The sequence below is a fragment of the Peromyscus californicus genome, unplaced genomic scaffold (assembly GCF_007827085.1).
Source record: "Peromyscus californicus insignis strain IS unplaced genomic scaffold, ASM782708v3 Scaffold_9__1_contigs__length_137607984, whole genome shotgun sequence".
Lineage (NCBI taxonomy): Eukaryota > Metazoa > Chordata > Mammalia > Rodentia > Cricetidae > Peromyscus > Peromyscus californicus.
This window is the reverse complement of record NW_026294617.1, coordinates 119,710,253-119,730,718: the sequence shown is the minus strand read 5'-3', so window position 1 is coordinate 119,730,718 and position 20,466 is coordinate 119,710,253. Positions and strand designations below refer to the sequence as shown.

At 38.9% G+C, this 20,466-nt stretch overlaps 1 protein-coding gene and 1 pseudogene across 1 annotated transcript; both read right to left on the bottom strand.

Moving 5' to 3' along the window:
• Positions 1–6,989: 6,989 nt before the first annotated feature.
• Positions 6,990–7,646, bottom strand: LOC128106303 (acyl-protein thioesterase 1-like; annotated as a pseudogene).
• Positions 7,647–8,465: 819 nt separating this feature from the next.
• On the bottom strand, positions 8,466–20,214 carry LOC128105809 (guanylate-binding protein 4-like). Its single transcript, XM_052731127.1, is given in 11 exon segments — positions 8,466–9,152; positions 9,398–9,591; positions 9,901–10,003; positions 11,331–11,543; positions 12,338–12,618; positions 13,602–13,847; positions 15,391–15,591; positions 15,784–15,858; positions 15,861–15,888; positions 18,015–18,142; positions 20,004–20,214. Coding segments are annotated over 11 exon segments (1,917 nt in total). The 3' UTR covers positions 8,466–8,915.
• Positions 20,215–20,466: the final 252 nt, after the last annotated feature.

Here is a 20,466-nt window from a genome sequence, read left to right as displayed (position 1 = left end):
CTGTGGTGCTCACCAGGGAGCACTTCTAATCAGTGATTGCCATTCAGTGCTCTGGGCCCCTTGGCCTCTTGGAGCTAGACAGCTGCATCTGCACTGTGGTCCCATACTTCCCCTCCACACATTTCAGAACATTGGGGAAACGATTCCTCTCAGATGGAGCCGGAGAGAACAGCCCTACACAATACAGCCCAAACCCAGGCTGTGTATCCTCGCCAAAGCGGATGACTGGATTTCCCCCGGCTGAGCAGCCCTTCCTTCCTTTTTTCCTGCGTTTACCAGGGGACAAGGGAAACAGAAGCTGAAACTGTGTCCTGACATGAACCTGCTTCATTCAGAGAGTCAAGGATAAATGTTCAAACCCAAGTCCTGGGTATTTTAGCCTTCTTCTTTTTTTTTTTTTTTTTTTTTTAAATCTTCACTTTCTTTAAGATGCTTATCTGCTGTCAGTTCCATGTTCAATTCTTTAACCAAAGCTTTCATCATAAAAAATGGTGAGAACACAGAGCGAGCCAACATTCCCAGTGCAGCTTGCTTGGGAAGGAGAACACACGATTCAGTCAGGTCTGTCAGGAGAGCTAACAACACTGGATTGTTGCTTCCTGCCCACTGACAAGGAGTTGCCTGTGTGCTTCCCCTCACTTTCTGGGGACTTCCCAGACTATTCTTTTTTTCTTGACTATTTGTCCAGTATCCCTAATCTACAAATCCAAACTTCAAATGCCCCCAATACTAAACTTTTTTGAGTTCTGACATTAAACTGAAAGTAGAAAATTCTATTCTATGAAAGACTCCTTTTTCACAAATTAATTAAAATATTGCATATGTAAACTGGCATGGTGATGCACATATATGGTTTGTAGGTGGAGGCTAGAGAATCAAGAGCACAAGGCCATCTTTAGCTATGTAGTAAGCTTGAGGCTATAATGGGATACATAAGATTTTGTCCCCAAGTGTGGGTGCAGGCATACTATATTTCCCATGCTCAGCTCAGAAGAATACTTCACGTATAGGACCTCTCTTTTCACTTATTTTGAGACAAATTCATGTTTGCTACTGCATATGCCAGACTGAATAGTCTGTGAGATTACAAGGTTTCCCCCATTTCTGTTTCCTATCTTACTGTGGTAGGATCAGTGGGATCAGAGTCTACACATGGGCTCTGGAAAACCAAACTAAGTATCTCATGGTTGTGTGGCCAAAGCAGACCTAGATGCAGCTCAAAAAGACTTCTTTCCTTCAGTAGAGAGAAGGCTTCTTGGAAACAACTTAAATTTTCAATAGAAAGAAAACCACTCTTCCATATACGTGCATCTTAGTGAGAGCATCTTCAACCCTCCACCCCCTTGACTGAGTATTCTGGTACATCAGTGCCCAATCTGAATAATAACCAATACCATAAAGAGTGATTACCATAGCCATATAGATATTATGCAGGTTACATTAAAAACAGGCTATAATCAGACTGACTTATCAGTTAGTAGGGTCCCAGATGAGCCACAACAGATACTATTTTATTATTAACTGAAATCATACTATCATTAACTATCCCTATTGCTGGTTGGGTTGAAGTCCTTATGTAATAACTACGAGTATTTGTTTGTACTCACAGTTTTTTCTTGGTCATAAAAAATGTCTACATTTCCCTACAGGATTAACAAAACAGACCATGTGACTTGCTATATAAATGAATTGTGAATGGAAGGTACAGAGTTCTTAAAGGCATTTCAGATTCTCTCTATTTCTGCTTTTTCTGATTTGTATTCCACCATGAGAAATGCAAAGCTTATTTACAAATTGCTCCATTCAACTGATCACAAAAGGAATGGACACAAATCTTACACTTGAATCTAACCCCAAACCTAATATATACCTTCTGCAGTTAATTGAGTCATATGAAGAAAGAAATATGCATTGCTTTTCACATCTATTAACATATTTGTGGTTTGATTGTGTAATATTACCACAGTCAAATCTGCCTAGAAGCATCTCTTCCAAATAGATGCAGATTCCCCAAACCGTTTACTCTTCCAGGTGGCTAGTCCTCATTTCTGCCTTTCTTTGTTTGGGCAAGTTTCTGGGATAGTGCAGAGAATTTTCCAAATGAGGCAAATCAAAGAATGCACTTCTTTAAGTATCAGAAGGTATCATTCTCTCTGTTGACAAGGAAGAAATTCTGAATAGATGCCAATGTAAAGGAATTGTTCCCTTATCTCTTGCCAAACCAGACACTGGAAGAATTTCTCACAAACAACTCATGCTGAAGGATTTCTAATGAACATTTCTTCATGCAGCTTTCACCATTGACTTAAGAGAGAGACACTGGCACATGAAATAAATAGAAACAATATTTGAGTTGCTTGATTCTTAGGTGTTATTACTTATGCAGCACTTTAGTTGAGAAAGATGCATCTACTTTTCAAAATTTTACTTTCTTTTTCTATAGTGTTCTGTGTAATATGGATGATTTAAAAAGAGAGAGAGAACAAAGATACATGTAAGTAAAGAAAACAAATCCTCCCCTCAAAAATTTGCATGTCTGTCCATTAGGAGACCATCCCACACAACAGCTTCACACACTTCAATCACTCTTTCTCCCACAGAGCACACACACTTACATTTCTCTTCATATGAGTGGACAAATCCTGTGATCTCTAACTTCCCAGGGAACAGACTGTGTAAACTGAAAACACAATAGTTAAAGTTTGTGTGTGTTCTGTGAACAGAGGGAATGATAGAGCTGAGTGGGTGGGAACTAGAGTGGAATAATTCTGAGGAGAGCACACACAATATCAAAGTACCGTTGTGGATGTGGTTTAGTCATTAATCGCTCAGGGGATGGTGTCTTTGCCCCTCAGCCACCCTCGGTTGAGCATCACTGGATGCATGCCACATTGCTGCTGATAACTGCAGCAACAGCCTGCTTCGAGGCAGCCTTGTGGTTTTGTCATTGTCCATTTCCCTGGTAAGAGATTCTTGGCAAACAGTTGAAGAGAATATCTTCATCCTAAGGTCCAAGATCTACTTGAAAAATCTAAATAGAGATGATATGGCCTCCCTAGATGGTCTGTAATATCTGATTTATGAGTAGGTAATTAATCTTCAAGCACAAAAGACTACACTAGTGTCTCTAATACTTGTCAGATGTAATTCACTACAGGCTAAGAAGTTTTTGAGTTTTTTACTTTAGTAACAGACCAATTAAAATTTGCTGGTAAAGGTATTCATTTACATATTTACTGTTTTGGTTTGTTTTGTTTTTTGAGACAGGGTTTCTCTGTGTAGCCCTGCCTATCCTGGAACTCACTCTGTAGACAAGATTGGGCTTCAACTCAGAGATCTGCCTGCCTCTGCTTCCCAGGGGCTGTGATTAAAGGCATGTGCCACTACCGACTAGCTTCATTTATGTTTTTCATGTATATTATTATCACTCCAAGGCCTTCAGAACCAGTTTATATTAATTCTAAAGAAAGGAAAAAAGAAAAAAAGGAAGGAAGGAAGGAAGGAAGAAAGGAAGGAAGGAAGAAAGGAAAGAAGGAAGGAAGGAGGAAAATGAGGCTTCAGAGACAGCTCAGTTGGTAAAGTGCTCACTATGCCAACATGAGAACTTGAACTCAACCCTTAACATTTACAAAAAACATCTGGACAGAGTGGCACATGCTGGGAATCCCACCACTGGGCAGATGGATACAGATGGTTCCCTGGAGCTTCCTGGTCCAACAGCCTAGCCTAATCAGTAAGGTCCCAAAGAGAGAACTTGTTTCAAAAACAGTGGATGGTTCTTGAGAAATGACACCCAAGATTGACCTCATTTTTGCAATTTTAAAAATTATTTTTGTTGCGTGTGCTTATGTGCACATTTGAGCATGCATGGCCATATGTTCAGGTGTAAATGCCCATGTACCACAGTGGAAATCAGAGGACAGCTTAGAGAAATAAGTTATCTTCTCTTACTATGTGGATCATGAACATGGATGTTATGTCATGTGACTTGGTGACATATCTGTTGAGCTGTCTCTCTGGCTCCAATTATTCTTTTTTTTCTTTTTTCTTTACTATGAATTTACTTTCAGTGACTATTAATTATTTTATTATTATAGAAGTACATATTCATAACAATTGTGTGGTTAAAATAAATAATCCATTGCAAGAGACAATCCCTGGGTACATATTGAATATTACTTTTCAACATATTCACCTGGTAGACAGATATTTAATAAATAACAATTGTGTACAAAACTGTTGTATTGAGGTTAGTTGGGCACAGGTGAGTTATACTAGCAATTTAGATAGAAGAGCCTGCTTAGAATGAGGGATTGTGCCAGCATGCAGACTTAGACAGGAACCAAAGTTATAATAGAGTTACTGAAGAAAATAAAAAGGGAGCATACTTGTTCCTACAAAGAAATCAGATAAAATGGGATGTCAATAGCAGGTTGAAGTTGGGCAATTTTAAATTTTATTCATATAGTAATTTGCTTCAACTATGCTATGATAAGCACTGTGCAGTATGGTAGATGTGGGTGCCTTTAGTGAGCTTGTCAATTGCCCTCATTTGAGAGAACTACTTTAAGAATTTGGTGACTTCACAGAGCAAGACCTGGTTTCAGAATCAGTAACAAAGAGGTGTCACAGCATGAAAGTGAGCAGGTGTGGGGAGGGCTGGGGTAAGAGGTCGGTTAGGAGAAGAGACAGGATTTCACACTCTCAGATGAACAGGGTATAAGGAAGGACAGGCTCCATTGCTCACGTCAGCTGTGCCCTGGTTCAGGGCAGAACCTGCTGCCTTCTTTCTCCCCACTCTAGAGAGGAAACTGATTCAAATAACACTTTACACGGAGAGTTCATTTTATAGAGCTTCACTGTCCTATTCCCCATGTTTCACATGAAGGGCCCTCCTGAGACTTCAGAGAGCTTCCTTAAATTCTTGCTGTGGTGAAGTCCTATGTCAGTGACTCAGTGTGATGGAGGATTTTTCTCTAACCATAAACATGGTGTCAAATTCTTGACTCCTTGATAACTAACCATGGAGAGTAGAAAGGTTACTCAAGGAACTTGACATTTGCTTCTTCAGCACAAGTATATATGAAGATTCAAGTTTGAATTGCTAAAGAGCCGTAATGGTGGATTTCAGGGACAGTGTGAAAGAGAATTTGCAGTGGCTCAAAGAGCCTCAGAGAACCTGCTCAATTAACCTGGGGTAAGCAACCATAAGCAACAACAACAACAACAATAACAAACATAAGAAATCCTGTTTCAAACAGGATGGAAGGTGAAAACAGAAAACAAAAGTGTCCTGTAGCCCACACTCACACATACACCATATGCAGATTTTTCCAGAATTCAATTTTATTTCACATAGATAAAAACAGAAAAATAGGAAGTTTTCCCACATCATAGCACAGGAATTCAATGGAATATATCTTACCCCAAGTAAAACTTTACTACGGTATACCTGAAGTAAGATTTTTGTTCTTCAAAGTAAAGCAAAATAACAAATTATTGTTTGAAATTATTTTAAATCCAGACATAAGCATTTGGCTTTATTATTAACATCCTATCTAATCCGTACCAAATGATCTCCATATCAGTTAATAAAGATGTTTCTTAAAATGGTCTTGGTCAGTTTGAAAATAGCAGGAAAAGCAACAGTTCAGAAATAACCATAATTTTGCAACATATTCAACTGTGTGGTAACTATACACATACACACACACACACATAATATGTATTATTGTAATATATATTATATATATATGGTTCTAATCAGCTCTTTTGTACCCACAAATTAATTTAAAATAGTTTTCACCAATTTTCTGGACAAGTTGATGATTTAGAATCAAGTAATAGCTATTTTAATGTTTGCCCAGGAGACTAAATTCTCAAAAATTCTTTTAAATAGACAAAAATTTCAAATAAGTTTGTTATCAGATAAAACAAAAGTTTCTGATTGCTCATCTTGAATAGTGTTTGATTTCAGGCAAAACATATGTACAGAAAATGTAAACTTAAACTCTGCTGTAAGATGTAACTCTTTTAGAACTTAGACTTCAAGACTGGTCTTAAGTATTTACTTATAAACATGCCAAGATACTATTTACCTTTTTTTTGCAGAAAAATGAAACCACAAAATTATTACCAGGACTGAAAATTTTGATAACTCTACCATCTAATGTTGGAATACAATGCATTATTTGAAATACATAAGCTTAATTAATATTTGGTTTCTTTGCACATTACCTAGATTTAAAATACTCTATGTCTATGTTTCAAAATGTGAAATTATAGTATATGTTGATAGGTTTTTATTGTGGCAGAGAGGCAATATTAGTCTTCTATGGAAAATCAAGAAAGAAAGAACCTATTTTTCTTTCTTTCTTGGGAGTAGAAAAATTAAATAGAAGAAAAAAGAAAAGCCTGATGCCCCCAATAAAAGGGTGATTAGTTGAAGAGAGCAGTATTACTTTTTTGACACTTAAAAGCATTCTCCCTGGTATCGGGTATAACATAATACCATCTAATTCTTAGTATTACAGTCACATATGTATATGCACACATATAAAAATACAGGCACTGCATGGCAACTAGATACCTAAGTCAGAGCATTAGCAAATCACTGACATCCTAACAGCTTGTTTAGACCTGAACAAACTATCAGTGAGTAAACTAGTAATTTTTAAATAATGTGGTAAAACTCTGGTTGTGGTATTTTATTTCACTGAATTAATTTGAGGGGGGAAAGCTAGCTGCTTCACTTCATTTATTTTAATACTGGTACATTCTGGATTGTATAATACAAATATAGGTATAGAAGCTTAAAAGGATCTTACATTTTCTATGAGGGAAACATCACTTAGTCTGTATCTTTGGTATGTATTTGTAAAACATTTTAACTCTGTAAACATTAGAAGTTTTATGATCAGGAATGGGAAAATGTTTATACTCTACTACAGTGATGCTGGTGGATGTCTACACAAGACCTCTTAGAGATGTCAATCAATTGGAGGTAGGAGTTTAATCAATGAATTGCTGCAGACATGAGCTGTGCATCATGTCTTCAGATTTTAAATTTTATTTGGCTAGATTCACCAATGCTTTTAGTTTGTCAACAGTAAGAGAACCAAACATTCGGGGAACTAAAGGGTCACATCTTCGTGGAACTGGAGAATAGAAATATCTCTGTAAGCTCTCTGGATAGGATCCTGTGGAAACCAATCCCAAAGTGGAAGCCAGCGACCGAGAGAGCAGTGTTGCTGGCCAGTTTCTGCTGTGTGGTAAGAGCGGTGGATTATGAGTACCACCCTGAGAAATTCCCCTAAAAACCATTCTGCTAGAAGGAATTCCAGTCTTCATCTCTCGATTTATCACAGCTTTTACATTTTCTGCTGCCTGTTTAGTTCCATATTTATCCTCCTGGGAATCTGGTGAAAGTCCAGTAATATCAAACCAAGAAGGCATAGCTGTATTCAAATTTAATGTAACAAGCATAACAGGCACATGTGGACAGATGCATTTCATGTGGGAACTTTTGATACCTGCAAAGCCTTCTGCCCATCCATGCCCAGTAATTCCCATCTGTGAAGGAAAATTACCACAGTGGTGGCCTTCTGGGCAGTGGGCAGTGGGGTGGGCATGTTGTTGCCACACATCCATGGGCTGGCAGACAGTACCCACCATATAAAAATGTAATGGATTGCTTTTAATTATTTTATTTTTATTGAAAAATGATTTTTTTCTCACATAATTCTGACCACCATTTCCCTTCCTGATACTCCTCCAAATTTCTCCCCACCTCGCCTGCCATCCAGATCCACCATTTCAGATAGTGACTTAAGGTCCACTCCACAGGATGGAGTAGTTTGTTTCCCCAATAAAACTCCCTTGGAGAAAACTAAATTTTCACTTGTAAGTGGTTATCAATTGGAGTCGATTCTGGATTAGGGATGGGGTCATGTTTTCACTTCTCCTTTCAGTTCTAGGATCCCAGCTGTTACAGACTTGTGCAGGCCCTCTGGATGCTTGCCTCAGTCTCTATGAGTTCCTATGTGCATTGATTCTGTTGATTAGCAGGGCCTTATTTTCTTTCTTTTTAAAAATTTTTAATGTTTTTTATGTGCATTGGTGTTTTTGCTTGCATGTATGTCCATGTGAGGGTGTCTGATCCCCTGGAACCAGAGTTACAGACAGTTGTGAGCTGCCATGTAGGTCCTGGGAATTGAACCAGGGTCCTCTGGAAGAGCAGCTCTGGAAAAGCAGCCAGTGCTCTCAACCTTTGAGTCATCTCTCCAGCCCCAAAGAGGCCTTGATTTCTTGGTGTCCTCTGACTCTTACACTCTTTCTGCCTTGTCTTTGACAATTTTCCTGAGCCCTGAGAAAATGGGTTTGATGGAGACACCCCATTTAGGGCTAACTGTTCCAAAGTCTCTCACTCTCTGCATGATTTCTGGCAATGGGTCTCTGTATTTGTTCCCATCTGCTGCAGGAGGAAGCTTCTCTGATGATGGCTGAGCAAGGTACTGATCTATGAGTACAGCAGAATGTCATTAGGTGTCATTTTATTGCTACCTTTGGGAGGGTATAGAATAGTAATACTTGGTTTTACTGTAGGTTCCCTGGGCTATCTAGCCTCTGATTCTTAGTCACCCAAGCGGTGTCAGTTATGGGTTTCATGCTGTGGAGTGGACCTTAAGTCAAGTCAGATATTGGTTGGTTACTCCCACAAACTTTGTGCCAACATTGCACCAGCATATTTTGCAGGCAGGACACCATTGTAGACCAAAGGGTCTGTGGCTGGACTGGTGTAGAGAGTGTGGAGAGTGACCAATGTTCTTGGTGTTTGAAACTTAATAAATAAAGTTGATATTGATACAGAGTTCAAAAATAATTCTCAGGAATAAGGATACCATATTTACAGTTTTCTAATGAATCATTGCCCTTATCATTCGATTGTGTAGCAATTTCATCCCTAGATTAAGTACCTTACCAGCACCAGGCAATACTGCAAGTAACACATTTCCAAACCCTTCACGGAGTTTAGCATCCAGTGAGTCATTCTGACCCTTATTTTTTTGAATCTCCCTTTGTAGTTGGCTTATCTCTGAATCCATTGCTTCACATTTCCTTTTAAATCCCTCTTTAAGCATGTCTTCTTGGATCTATAAAAAGAAAAATACACTTGGAAAACCATGCGTATTGAAGGTCGGGGCTTGACACTTGCATGTGTCTATCACTCTATCAAAACGTGTTCACTGATGAAGTTGCCTGATTCCTGGATTAGGAGAAATGGCCCCAACAAGCTGTATCCTGTGATTCCTTCAGCACCATTCACAAGAGTGGAGATGTCAGACAAGGAACCTGAACACTATCCCTCTGATCAGTTCGGGGGCCCACAGAGTCTCACCTTCAACTTGTGTGCTAGCATCTCCTCTTGCTCTCTCAGAAGGTTCTTCCTCTCAGTCTCCATCTTCTCATGCAGCTGGGCCATGTTTTCTTTGTAGGTTCTCTCTTGAACTTCCATCACGTGCTGCATTTCCGCCTGTTTCTGTCTCAGTAGCTCCTGCTCCTGCTCCGCCGCCTCCTTCTGAGCCCGCTCAGCTGTCCCACAAGGGTTTGAGAGAAGCGAAACACAGCAGTCAGGACAGAGCTCTCCTTTCTTGGGCTCAGAGACATGGCTGATTTGAAAGATGCAAGAGAGAAGTCTGAATCCTACTCCCCATATTTCCAGAGCGTATTTTGGAACGATGCTAGAAGGCACTTGCAACACTAGCTGAGTGGGACCGTCCGGCCCTCTTAACTTTGGATTAGCAGAGTGTGCAGTCTATGTAGGAAGATCTTCCTGACAGTAAGTCAGCAGGCTTAGCAGAAGCCTACCCATCCCTGTGAGAGCCAAGTCCTTCCATATACCTTCCATGGCCTTCTGTCCCTCAGTGAGAGCTTTGTCTGACTGTAAGATGGAGTCCTCTATGGTAACCTGTGACTGTAGGAAGCTCTGAAGGACATGATTTGCCTAGAGAAACAAGAAAGTAAAATTTTCAGGTCACGAAAACACACTGTTGCCCTTAAAGTCCTGAACAACTTCTCATCCTTCTTAAAACCCTTGTTTCCTTCCTTTTCACAGCAGTAGTTCAAATCTCTTCTGTAATTTTTCAAAACCTTATGTGGCAACCCTCTCCCAAGTCTCTCCTTCCAGATAGTGTTCCACTTCTCAGGCCAGGTTACAGTCCTGGAGACCTAGGCAGATCCTGCAGATCCTCAAAACTGCCCTCTCTGTTGTTTAATACACTCACACACTTCCTGTCTGCTAGAATCCTTGTTGTGCTTTTATTATCCGGGTAGGCACCCATTGATAATCCATCTTTGCTCTGCATCTTTTTTCAGAGAAAGCTTCACTAAACTGTCTTCTGAAGTTTGCATGGCTGCTAAATACACTGAGCTGCCCTACCTGTTCTTCTGTGGCCTGACCATGCATCAGCATCTCAGTCATCCCATTTCACAACTCTTAAATGTGCACAACAGTAGTACCTTATTATACCCTTATTCTGAGGATTGAATTGTAGCTTCCAAAGTGGCATGCACTTTCAAGTTACTGATGGTATCTGTCATATAATGGAAGGTATTAAAATCTGGGCATGGTGGCTCATGTCTATAATCCCAGCACTGAGGAAGCTAAGGTTGCCGGATTGCAAGTTCAGTGACAGTCTGGCCTTGTTCCACCAAGAATCCATTTCAAAACAATATAAAGGGAAATAAAACCTAAAAAGAGGGTGTTGGCTATGTGAACATCATTATTATTGCAACCACCATGATAGTAATTGCACCATTATGTCTGCTTTCTGCTTGTGCCAGGATAGTTCTTACTCCAATGTATCCAACTGACTATTTGTGAGGCAAGAGCATCAGTATCTCATGGACAAATATGTCTTTGATCTTCAAATCTCACTATTTAGTTTAGAAAAAAATTGCCTTTTTTAATCAATGGAAAAAGTTACTATATTCTAGTTAGGATTAGAAGAGTATAAAGGAAAGACTAATTTTATGACTTCATTGAAAAAGAAGATAGAGAGATATGGGGGATATTCTCCTCATATCATATATGTGTGTATGTGTATGAAAATTTCTTAATATAACACAGTACCATGTACAGTATATAAAATGAAATATATATACAATGAAATTTTTAAATAAATACATAAAAATAATAACTCTGGATACAAAAAAGGTGGAAATGCATAGATAGATGTGTTCAGCCATCTCCTCATGAACAGTTCAATTCTAAGGAGGAAGGATTCTTCCTGGTAACCCTGAGACCCACCTCCCTGTTGCTCGTTCCTCACCTTCACTCCCTTCCTGGGCACTTGCTCATAGCCCTGCTCAACCTTCTTCCTGGCTTCTAAGTAGAGGCTGTGCCCACCAGGAACAGAGAAAGCTCCACGTGAGACGCTCTCCCTCAGGGGCTCTGCCAGCTTCTCCAGCTTAGCCTGGCAGAGACGGAGAGATTCTGCTTCGTTCTGTTGCATGAAAGTTTCCTTCCTTTTCTCTAAAGTGATCTACAAAGGGATTGTAGAGATACAAGAATTGGAAGCTGTTAGAAAATGGATCCAACTGTGATCTTGGGGGAAATAATAGACATGGATAGGGAAATTACACTATAAATCAGGAAACTCTGTTCAGTACCATGTCTGAGCAACTGTATGAGTAACCATGGAAATTCCATGCCCTTCCAGTGGCCAGGCTCATTGTGAAATAATAAAGTCTAGCTGCAGGACCTTTGGCTCTTCCAGCAGCAATGAGATTAAAAGCGAACAATTCACCAGCTGAAAAATGGGACATGGTTGGCAGGAGCATTTCCTCCAAGAATTAATATGGAGGAAAATGTATCTGTAAAAGAACAACTCACACAGTGACTGGAACTTTGTATAGGTTCAGGAGCCCTTCATCCCCTCCATGGAGAATACGGGTGTGTGGACATAGAATAATTATAAATTACAGTCCAAGGGATTCTCCTGCTTGAGTCATGAGGCTTTCCAGAGCTTACAGGTGAGAAGTGAACTCAGTTTACATCTTCCTTCAGTCTCCTGAGCAGAGCACTCCAGCCTCCCTGCACTATGCTTATAATCTACAAAATTGAGTTAATGCATATGTGCTGTTCCGTGTTGACACATTCATTGGACATTCTTGTGCACTGATGAAAAAAATAATCAAGTCCCTCACTTTTGATCCTGTGGAACTCTCTCACTCACAAGAATCCAGATGAATGAAAAGGTCAAAATGGCAGCCATTAATCAACACTCCTGAATGTGGGTATCAAGAATAAAAAAGACAAAAGACACAGACACAGTACCACCAACTTCTTCTGGAACTGCTGATTATCATCCTTGAAGGAGTGCTCCATGAAGACAGCAATGGCTTCCTTCTCACAGGCTGTGTGCACATCCAGCAGCTCCTGGAGCGTGTCTGTGGGAAGCCTCACTCGCTGGGCCATCTGCTTATTGTAGTGGTCAACCGCCCTCTCCACAGCTGCAGAGTTCTCACGCTCAGCCAGAGTGGTCACTGCATTCTCCAAACAAGGAACTGCTCCACTATTGATGGAATTCACATAGGTCGTCACCAGAGTTGCCAGTCCTGACCAAGGCAGGGAATTTAAGGTTAAATATCAAGCTAACTTTTGTTAATTTCACATGATTCATGAATCAGCAATGAAGTATTAAATTACTTAGGCAATAAAATTTCATGTATGAGAGGAAGCCTGTTTTGTTGGACCCTGCCTCAACTGAAAGTGATAACGTTTTTTTTAAAAGCATTCAAGAACTTCAAGCCAATAACAGAACATTATGTGAAGGAGCAGCTCTTTTGAGTATGGGCTTCATGTGACTGGACAAAGCCATTTCATTGAAGGACATGTGTATATAAGACAATAGTTAGTTTGTGTTGGGGGTTGTGTGTGTATGGTTGCATGTATTTGTGTGTGTGTGTGTGTGTGTGTGTGTGTGTGTGTGTGTGTGTGTGTGTGTGTAGAGGCCAAATGACAACCATTGTGGCCTCATTTTAATTTTATATTTCACTGAGACAAAGTCTCTCACTGGCTGGAAGTAGGCAAGACTGTCTGGGCAGCAAGCCCCAATAATCTGTCTGCCTCTACTTCACCAGTTACAGGTGTGCATCTCCACCCTAAACACTTTTAGGTGGATTCTGGGCATTGAACTCTTGCTTGCAAGCTAAGCACTTTACTGACTGAACCATCTCCTGAGTTCAAAAACAGTGAATTTTATCTCAAACTCTAATGAACTTTTAGGAACCTTGGTCTCTCACATACTTTAGAACTATCTTTTCTAACCAGACAAGCTCTTGTGTCCTTGCACATTTCTTCAGACACAGGTATTCCCTCCTTAACCTCAGTCTTGCTTCTTTGATCATTAGCCATTTCTTAAGATGTATTAGGTTTTAATAAAGCCTATGTTGAGAGGTAATATTTAAGAAAGACAAAATTTTCTGAATAGCATGAACAGCTGTTTCTCTGTATTCATATGAGATACTAATGTTTTATCAAAGTTCTACAACACACAATTTCAAAGTAGAGAGATATCCCTGGGGCATAGGTAACTCACCGTTTTCATTGACAATGATCCCCTCTTTGAAGATCTTGGCTTTTGCATTGGAGAAGATGTAAGAGCAGAATGCTTTCGACTGAAATTGGAAATTGTGATCCAACTGGTCTTCTGGCATTTGCTCAACATGGACTAAGAGTTCTGTTTCTTTTGTAGGTCGATCAAAAACAAAACACTTCTGTTTTGGAAAGAAATGCCTGATGCATTCCCTAGGCATGTTAGAATGCTGAGCTTTGAGACCTCTGCCTGTAAAATATATAAAAGAAATTTGTTCTTTGAAAGGACAGCCTTCAGGCTAAGAACCTGGTGTTTTCATTTCCAGAGAGCTTGGGATCACAGCTGTTCTTCTATCCCTACATCTCCTGTAATCCACCCACATGGCTCTTCATTTGAGCATCTAAGACAGTGATAAATCCATTTATGCTGAAAAGTGAAGGGCAATGAAGCAATTATGAAGATAAAAAGGACAGGTTATCCATGAGATGAGGGCAACTAGTCTTTGGTCTTCCTAGCATTTGCTCCAGACCTTAGTGGATTAAGAATTTAACAAACATTTACTAAACTTATTAACTAATGAAACGAAGGTGTTAGAAGAAGTTTTCTGACTTTCCTATATCCTTGTGAGGAATGCAATTTGGATCTTAAAACAAAGTGATGCAGTAAACAATAATATGCAACCCGGAAAAATGATAGATGACATATGATATTAGGTCATGACAGAAAAACACAACTATCAGCTTCCTGTAGACATAACCATTAATACATTAGGAAATTCTGTGCCTTGACAATTATGATAAGTAATATTCACTTAATATAATGAAAGGACCTCTTCTCTTTCCTAAATCAGAATCTGTTAGTCTTGACTGAGAATTAGAGCAATTCTCTGGCAAACAGGCATTCAATAAATGCTTGTTGAGAGAAAAAGGCAAGAATGAATAAAATTACAGAGAAACCTCTCTCAACAGCTAAATATTGTATATTCATATATATATATATATATAAAATGCCAAATATATTAATTGTGAGGCTGTCAAGAAAAGAGGAGGATGTTATAAGAATCACAAAAGAAAAGATTTGAGTCTTATTGAAAGGAAATATCAATGTTTTTCCTAACTATTCATAATATATACTTTATCTGAAAAAATCTTAAGTAGCCAAATACTAATAAGATATATTGTACAAAAGAATTATAATTTGGAGTAGATCATTTCATTTCATGTGATTTTATGTGATCTGTGTATACACACACACACACACACTCTCTCTCTCATATATATATATATATATATATATATGAGAGAGAGAAAGTTTATATATATATTCATATATATGTGTTTGGGATATATATATATATATAGTTAAGATTAGGCTAAAATATATATCTACATATTATATACATATGTGTGTGCATGTGTGTATGTGTGGAGAGAGAGAGAGAGAGAGAGAGAGAGAGAGAGAGAGAGAGAGAGAGAGAGAGAAAACAGAAATCCTTTATAAGGAGCATAATGTGTGGGGTATGGGCATTATAGAATGTATTACCATCCAGATAACATTTTCAATATTAATTGATTTAAGAACATTTGGTCCAATGTTTAATGCCTCATCATTTCCATTGCATTTAAATTCCAGCAGCTGAAGATTTTCCAGGATAATAACCATGGAAAATGTTCACCAATCACATTTCAGTTATCAGTTTATCACCAGCTTAGAGTTCAAGTCAGGGTGAAAGCAACATTTATGCCAAATACTGAATGAGACAGAGCCTTCCCTCCAAGCCAGGCTCTGATACCTGGAATTAGCTTCAGGGCATTCTCCAGGTACTCATCTGCTGTGATGATGCATCCATCCAACTTCAACTCCAGAACAAAATCCTGAACAGCCCAGACAAAGTCTGGAAACAAACTCAGGAACTCACAGGAGTCATCCATTTCTTCAGATCCTGAAGTGGATTTTGCCCTGATCAGCTCCGTCAGTTCAGTGACATAGCGGGGACCTTAGCTAAGGAATAAAAGGCAGCATTCTACCCTCCCCAGATTTCTCCTGCACACCCATCTTACAAGCACCCTCTTTTGTTCCACATTCCCTTTTCCTAAGTCTTAAGTACTGAGTAACATAAGCAGTATTCTAAGTTGTTACCCTTAAATTAGGGAAACACTGCAGTTTGGTCCGGGAAAGGATACTCCTGCCTCCAGGGCCTGGTGGTTGATGGTGCTCATGCTGTTGTAGACAAAGGTGCTGCTTAGAAGCATGGCCAGGGGAAGATCCAAGAGTCATTCTTAGAGTCACCCTGGAAGTCACATGGGGACAAGGGACTTCAGAATCTAACCTCTAGTCTTTCTCTTGTTTATCTGCTGCTTAAGCAGAAATACAGCAGGACAGTAGGATGAAGAATAATGTTTTGAAGAATAAAAATATCTTACTTCCTTTTCAATATTGAAACTGATCTTACCAGTTTCCATAATCAAAATCAATGACACTAAGCTAGGGTCAACTGAATGTAGACGGGGGCAGGAAGAGGGGAGAGTGGGATCTGTCATTGGTATGTAAAATGAATAAAAAATTTCTTAATTAAAAAAGAATTTTGTATTAATAACAACAATGAGAAAGTTTTTCAAAGGCAAAAAAAAAAAATTCAATGACCTTGTCAAACTCTGCATAATGTTTACTATAGAGCTTAAGCCCAGTATATGCACATTATCAACACACCATTTAATTAACAGGCTATGGATTATATCATATTAGAGGCAGGAATATTTACTCAAATTCAACAATTATTCATGGAACATCTACAAACCATCAGGTATTACATGGAGCTGTGTGAATGCAAATTTTCATATAACAATAGGGACAGGAAGACCTGTAAATACAGAAATGAGGATCATCTGTGCCAAAATAGAATAGAATGCTAGTACATGAAGAAAAATAATCAATTTTAGTAAGTGCAAGAAGGGCTATGTAACTTTAGAGTAATGTGACTGTGTCACTGGGATATGATGGCTATGGGAGAGAAACAGCTTCTCTTTAAATACTTGCTAGTAGATGTAGTTATAGATTTAAATGAATTACACATGTGGGAAGATAAATACTCAGTAAATGAAAAATATTATAAAGCACAGGTCATGTAAGTGCCTTCCACACCTATTTGTTTGACTGAAGCAGTGGCCATTTGGAAACTGGAAGTTGAAACTGGAAGTAAGGTTTGAAGGATGTGTGAAAGGCAGGCAAATAGAATTAGATGCTACCCAAATCTAGAAACTCCAGAGTTGCTGGGTTGTTCTTTATCATCAGGGTATGCTTTGGTGTCTCTCCATTGCTCATGTTCATCATATGGACTTGGTTCTTATTAGACCTGATGTAGGACAACTTCTTTTCAATTCTCTATGTTGATATTCTTAAAAATGCTGAATTTGGATCAATAGAAGCAAAGCTTAGGTCAGACAACAACTTGTTTCTACAAGAATTCATCTTGGTTTAATACAGGGACAGGGTTGGTTTGTAGCTGGAGTTTTCCTGGTCCTCCCTGACCCATGGTCAGGACAAATTTCTCTCATCTGCCAGTTCCACAGCCGCTCAGACCCAACCAAGTAAACACACAGAGCTTACAAACTGCATGACCATGGCAGGCTTCTTGTTTTCTACTTCTTCTATCTTAAATTAACCCAATTCTATTAATCTATACTTTGCCACGTGGCTTGTGGCTTACCAGTACCTTACATCTCGCTTGTCATGGAGGCAGCTGGCAGTGTCTCTCTGGCTCAGCTTTTACTTCCCAGAATTCTCTTCTCTGCTTGTCCCACCTATAGTTCCTGCCTGGCTACTGGCCAATCAGTGTTTTATTTATTAACCAATCAGAGCAACACATTTAACATACAGAACATCCCACAGCATTGGTTACTCAGAATTTTATAACCCATAATGAAATCTTTACCCCTACATCCACAGTAATAGACATCCAAGGCTATTTCTACTACTTACAAGTTAGATTCAAAATTCAATGGCCTCAAAGGTGACAGCTCACCTTCAGGAAGCATTATCCCATCAGATAGCTTCATTATTTGTCTACTTCTATGAACCTACAGCACCTTGTACTGATCTCACAATGTACATCTGCTTCCTCCTGGGCTAATGAGCCTGTGCCTTGCACTGCAGTATAGTATGAAACCCTGGAATTCAGCTCCTCAATACATATTTACTGAACTGTATTATTCAAACAAGAGCAAAGATAGGACTATCCTCCATTACAACAAAGTATCTGAGTTTATCAAAAGAGTGCATTCCCCAAGGAAAGCAGCTTATAATCTCATCAATAACTTGTTTGCAATTCTTGCAACCAGCACAGAAGTTGAACTAAGGTAGCAATCAAATGCTACAACAAAAATAAAGATCAACTTCCCTCACAACTCTCTGACTTACCCTTTCCATATCACCTATACCCTCCATGTCCAGAAGCAATGGTGTGGATTTTGGCTTGGTGGGGTGAGGCACCCACCACTTCCAGATGCCATTAGTTTCAGACCTCACTGTGATGTCCAGATTAAAGTCTGCAAGAGAGAAAATATGCAGACACATGTGAGTCTCCCCTCCTCCATAATTATGTGTGTGTGTGTGTGTGTGTATAAAATTTCATATCAAGAGGCTTTGGCCTCTGTTAGCTCTGGTTCAATTACATGGGTGGGTCAAAAATAATTAACCTACATTATACATTTACAAACCCAAATTTAAACTGCATTGGTAGTATTAGCTTCTGTCTACTCTCATTTTTACTCAGACAACTAAGTTACAATAAAGAAGAAAGTCACAACTGCCATTATTCGAAGTTCAATGAAACATGACAATTTGATCCCTGGAATGATACTTGAGCTGCTACAGGGTCTGGAAGGTAATGGTTCTCATGCTGTTGTAGACAAGTATTTCTCAGAAGTCATTCTTAGGGTCAACCTGGAAGGCAACATGAGAGCAAGGAACAGAGGAATACATTCTTCATTTCTTCTACATTTATTAACTCTTTGAGCTGGGCTTTATGCCATTCAATAGTAAACAAATCACAAAAGTGTGAAGACAACCAAAAAATGTCAAATCGAATTCTGTATATTAGTACTTATCCTCTCAGAACCTCAATTACACTATTACATTTGTGGAAAAGAAAATGACATTCTAACAGTATGAGTGAAATATTTAGTGATATCCATTAGAATACAATACATACAGAACTGTAAATGTTTCTGTAGCAAAATTGCTATATTGGGGGCATACATGCTACTCAACTAAATTCAGCAAACTGTCAATAACTGTTTATAAAAAGCTAGATACTGTATTCATTATACAGATAAATATTTTCATAGGTCAAGAATATGACTTTTTCAGAGACAAACATACAAACATTAATGTAAATAATACAATCATCTGTGGCAGAATTAGAAGATTATAGGATTATATAAAATAAAATGAGTAATTTAGACAAGGGAAACAGTGCTATGAAACTTGAGAGCTGAAAAGATTGTTGACAGATAGGAGTGAGGCTATAAATTTGATGGTAAGATCCAGTACCATCTTAGTTGGGGAGAAACAAAGATTGGTTTTCTATGCTTGGAATTTAGCTGTAAACAAGATGGATATTGATTGATATATATTAATAAACATATTGTAACATACAATATATAGGAGATATATACATACACACATTCCACTGGGTCCATCTAGCATTGCTCATAAATACACGTGCCCAGAATTGACCACTTGTGATTGAACAACTTATGTGGGAGTCCTTTCTTGGAAGAAACTGATTCTCCCTCAAAGCAGCCATTGACTTCCTGTAGCTTTTCATCTGGGAGTGAAATGCAGAATTTTCCCTGTTCATGTTAGGTACTGATTTTGTTTAGGTAACAATATAGTTGTAGTTTCTTATGTGCGTTTTCCTTGTTCTATTTACAGGACACTGTCTGATGGTAGTCCTGGCCCTTTGTATCTTACAATCTTTGTACCCTTCTTCCACAATTTTTTGTGAGCTCTACATGTAGATGTTCCATTGCATATGTATATTTCTGAGTTCTAGGGAAGGAACATATGGATTACAAAGTGATAAGTTGTGAGGGGTTTGTTGTTTATTTGTTTGCTTTTGGATTTTGTTCTTACTGCAGGCAGAAGGACTGAGATAATGAAACCAAAGGCATTCTAATTTCAAGTTTAACTAGAACAAGGGTAATCTAGTATTGTATTTTGATGTGTGCATGAGTTACACATTTTTTTTAAAAAGTACAAGTTAAAGAAATAAGAGCAAACCTGATAGTTATCCACGGGTGGATAGATACTACCCTTTCATATTCATTCCTTCTCTCTGATGTTCCTTACTCACATTTGCTTTTAGGATGCCAGCTATGTAGGTGAACAGAAAGGCCCAGACACAGCTGTGTTGGTGGCACTCCCCTGTTTTCCTCCCAGCCAGCTAGTTCATCAAGTGGGATTTGCCTGTGTGGTAGAGGTCCACAATTGCCACCACCACCACTGAATGCTTGATGGCAGACAGGATCCCAAGGGCCTCCTGGTTAACGACAAGCTGATCCTCAGTGTTCTCAATGAGGCACATGAGCTCCAGCATGTGGATCTCTGAGGCCATGTCCAGCATGTTCTTTAGTCTCTAAGGAGAAGGTAATTGGATAACACTTTCTAGTCAATGAGAGGAACAAAACAGTATGTACTAAAATTTTCCTTCTTTGAAATGTGTTCTTTGCACACTTCTAAAAATTCTGGGGCTCTTTGTGGCTGCCCTATGAGTTGGTCGACTAATTCTATTTAATGCAACTAATCTGAGGTTCATAGATAACCAGAAAAGTTATATAGCAGATTCAAAAGACTGTGTATACCATTT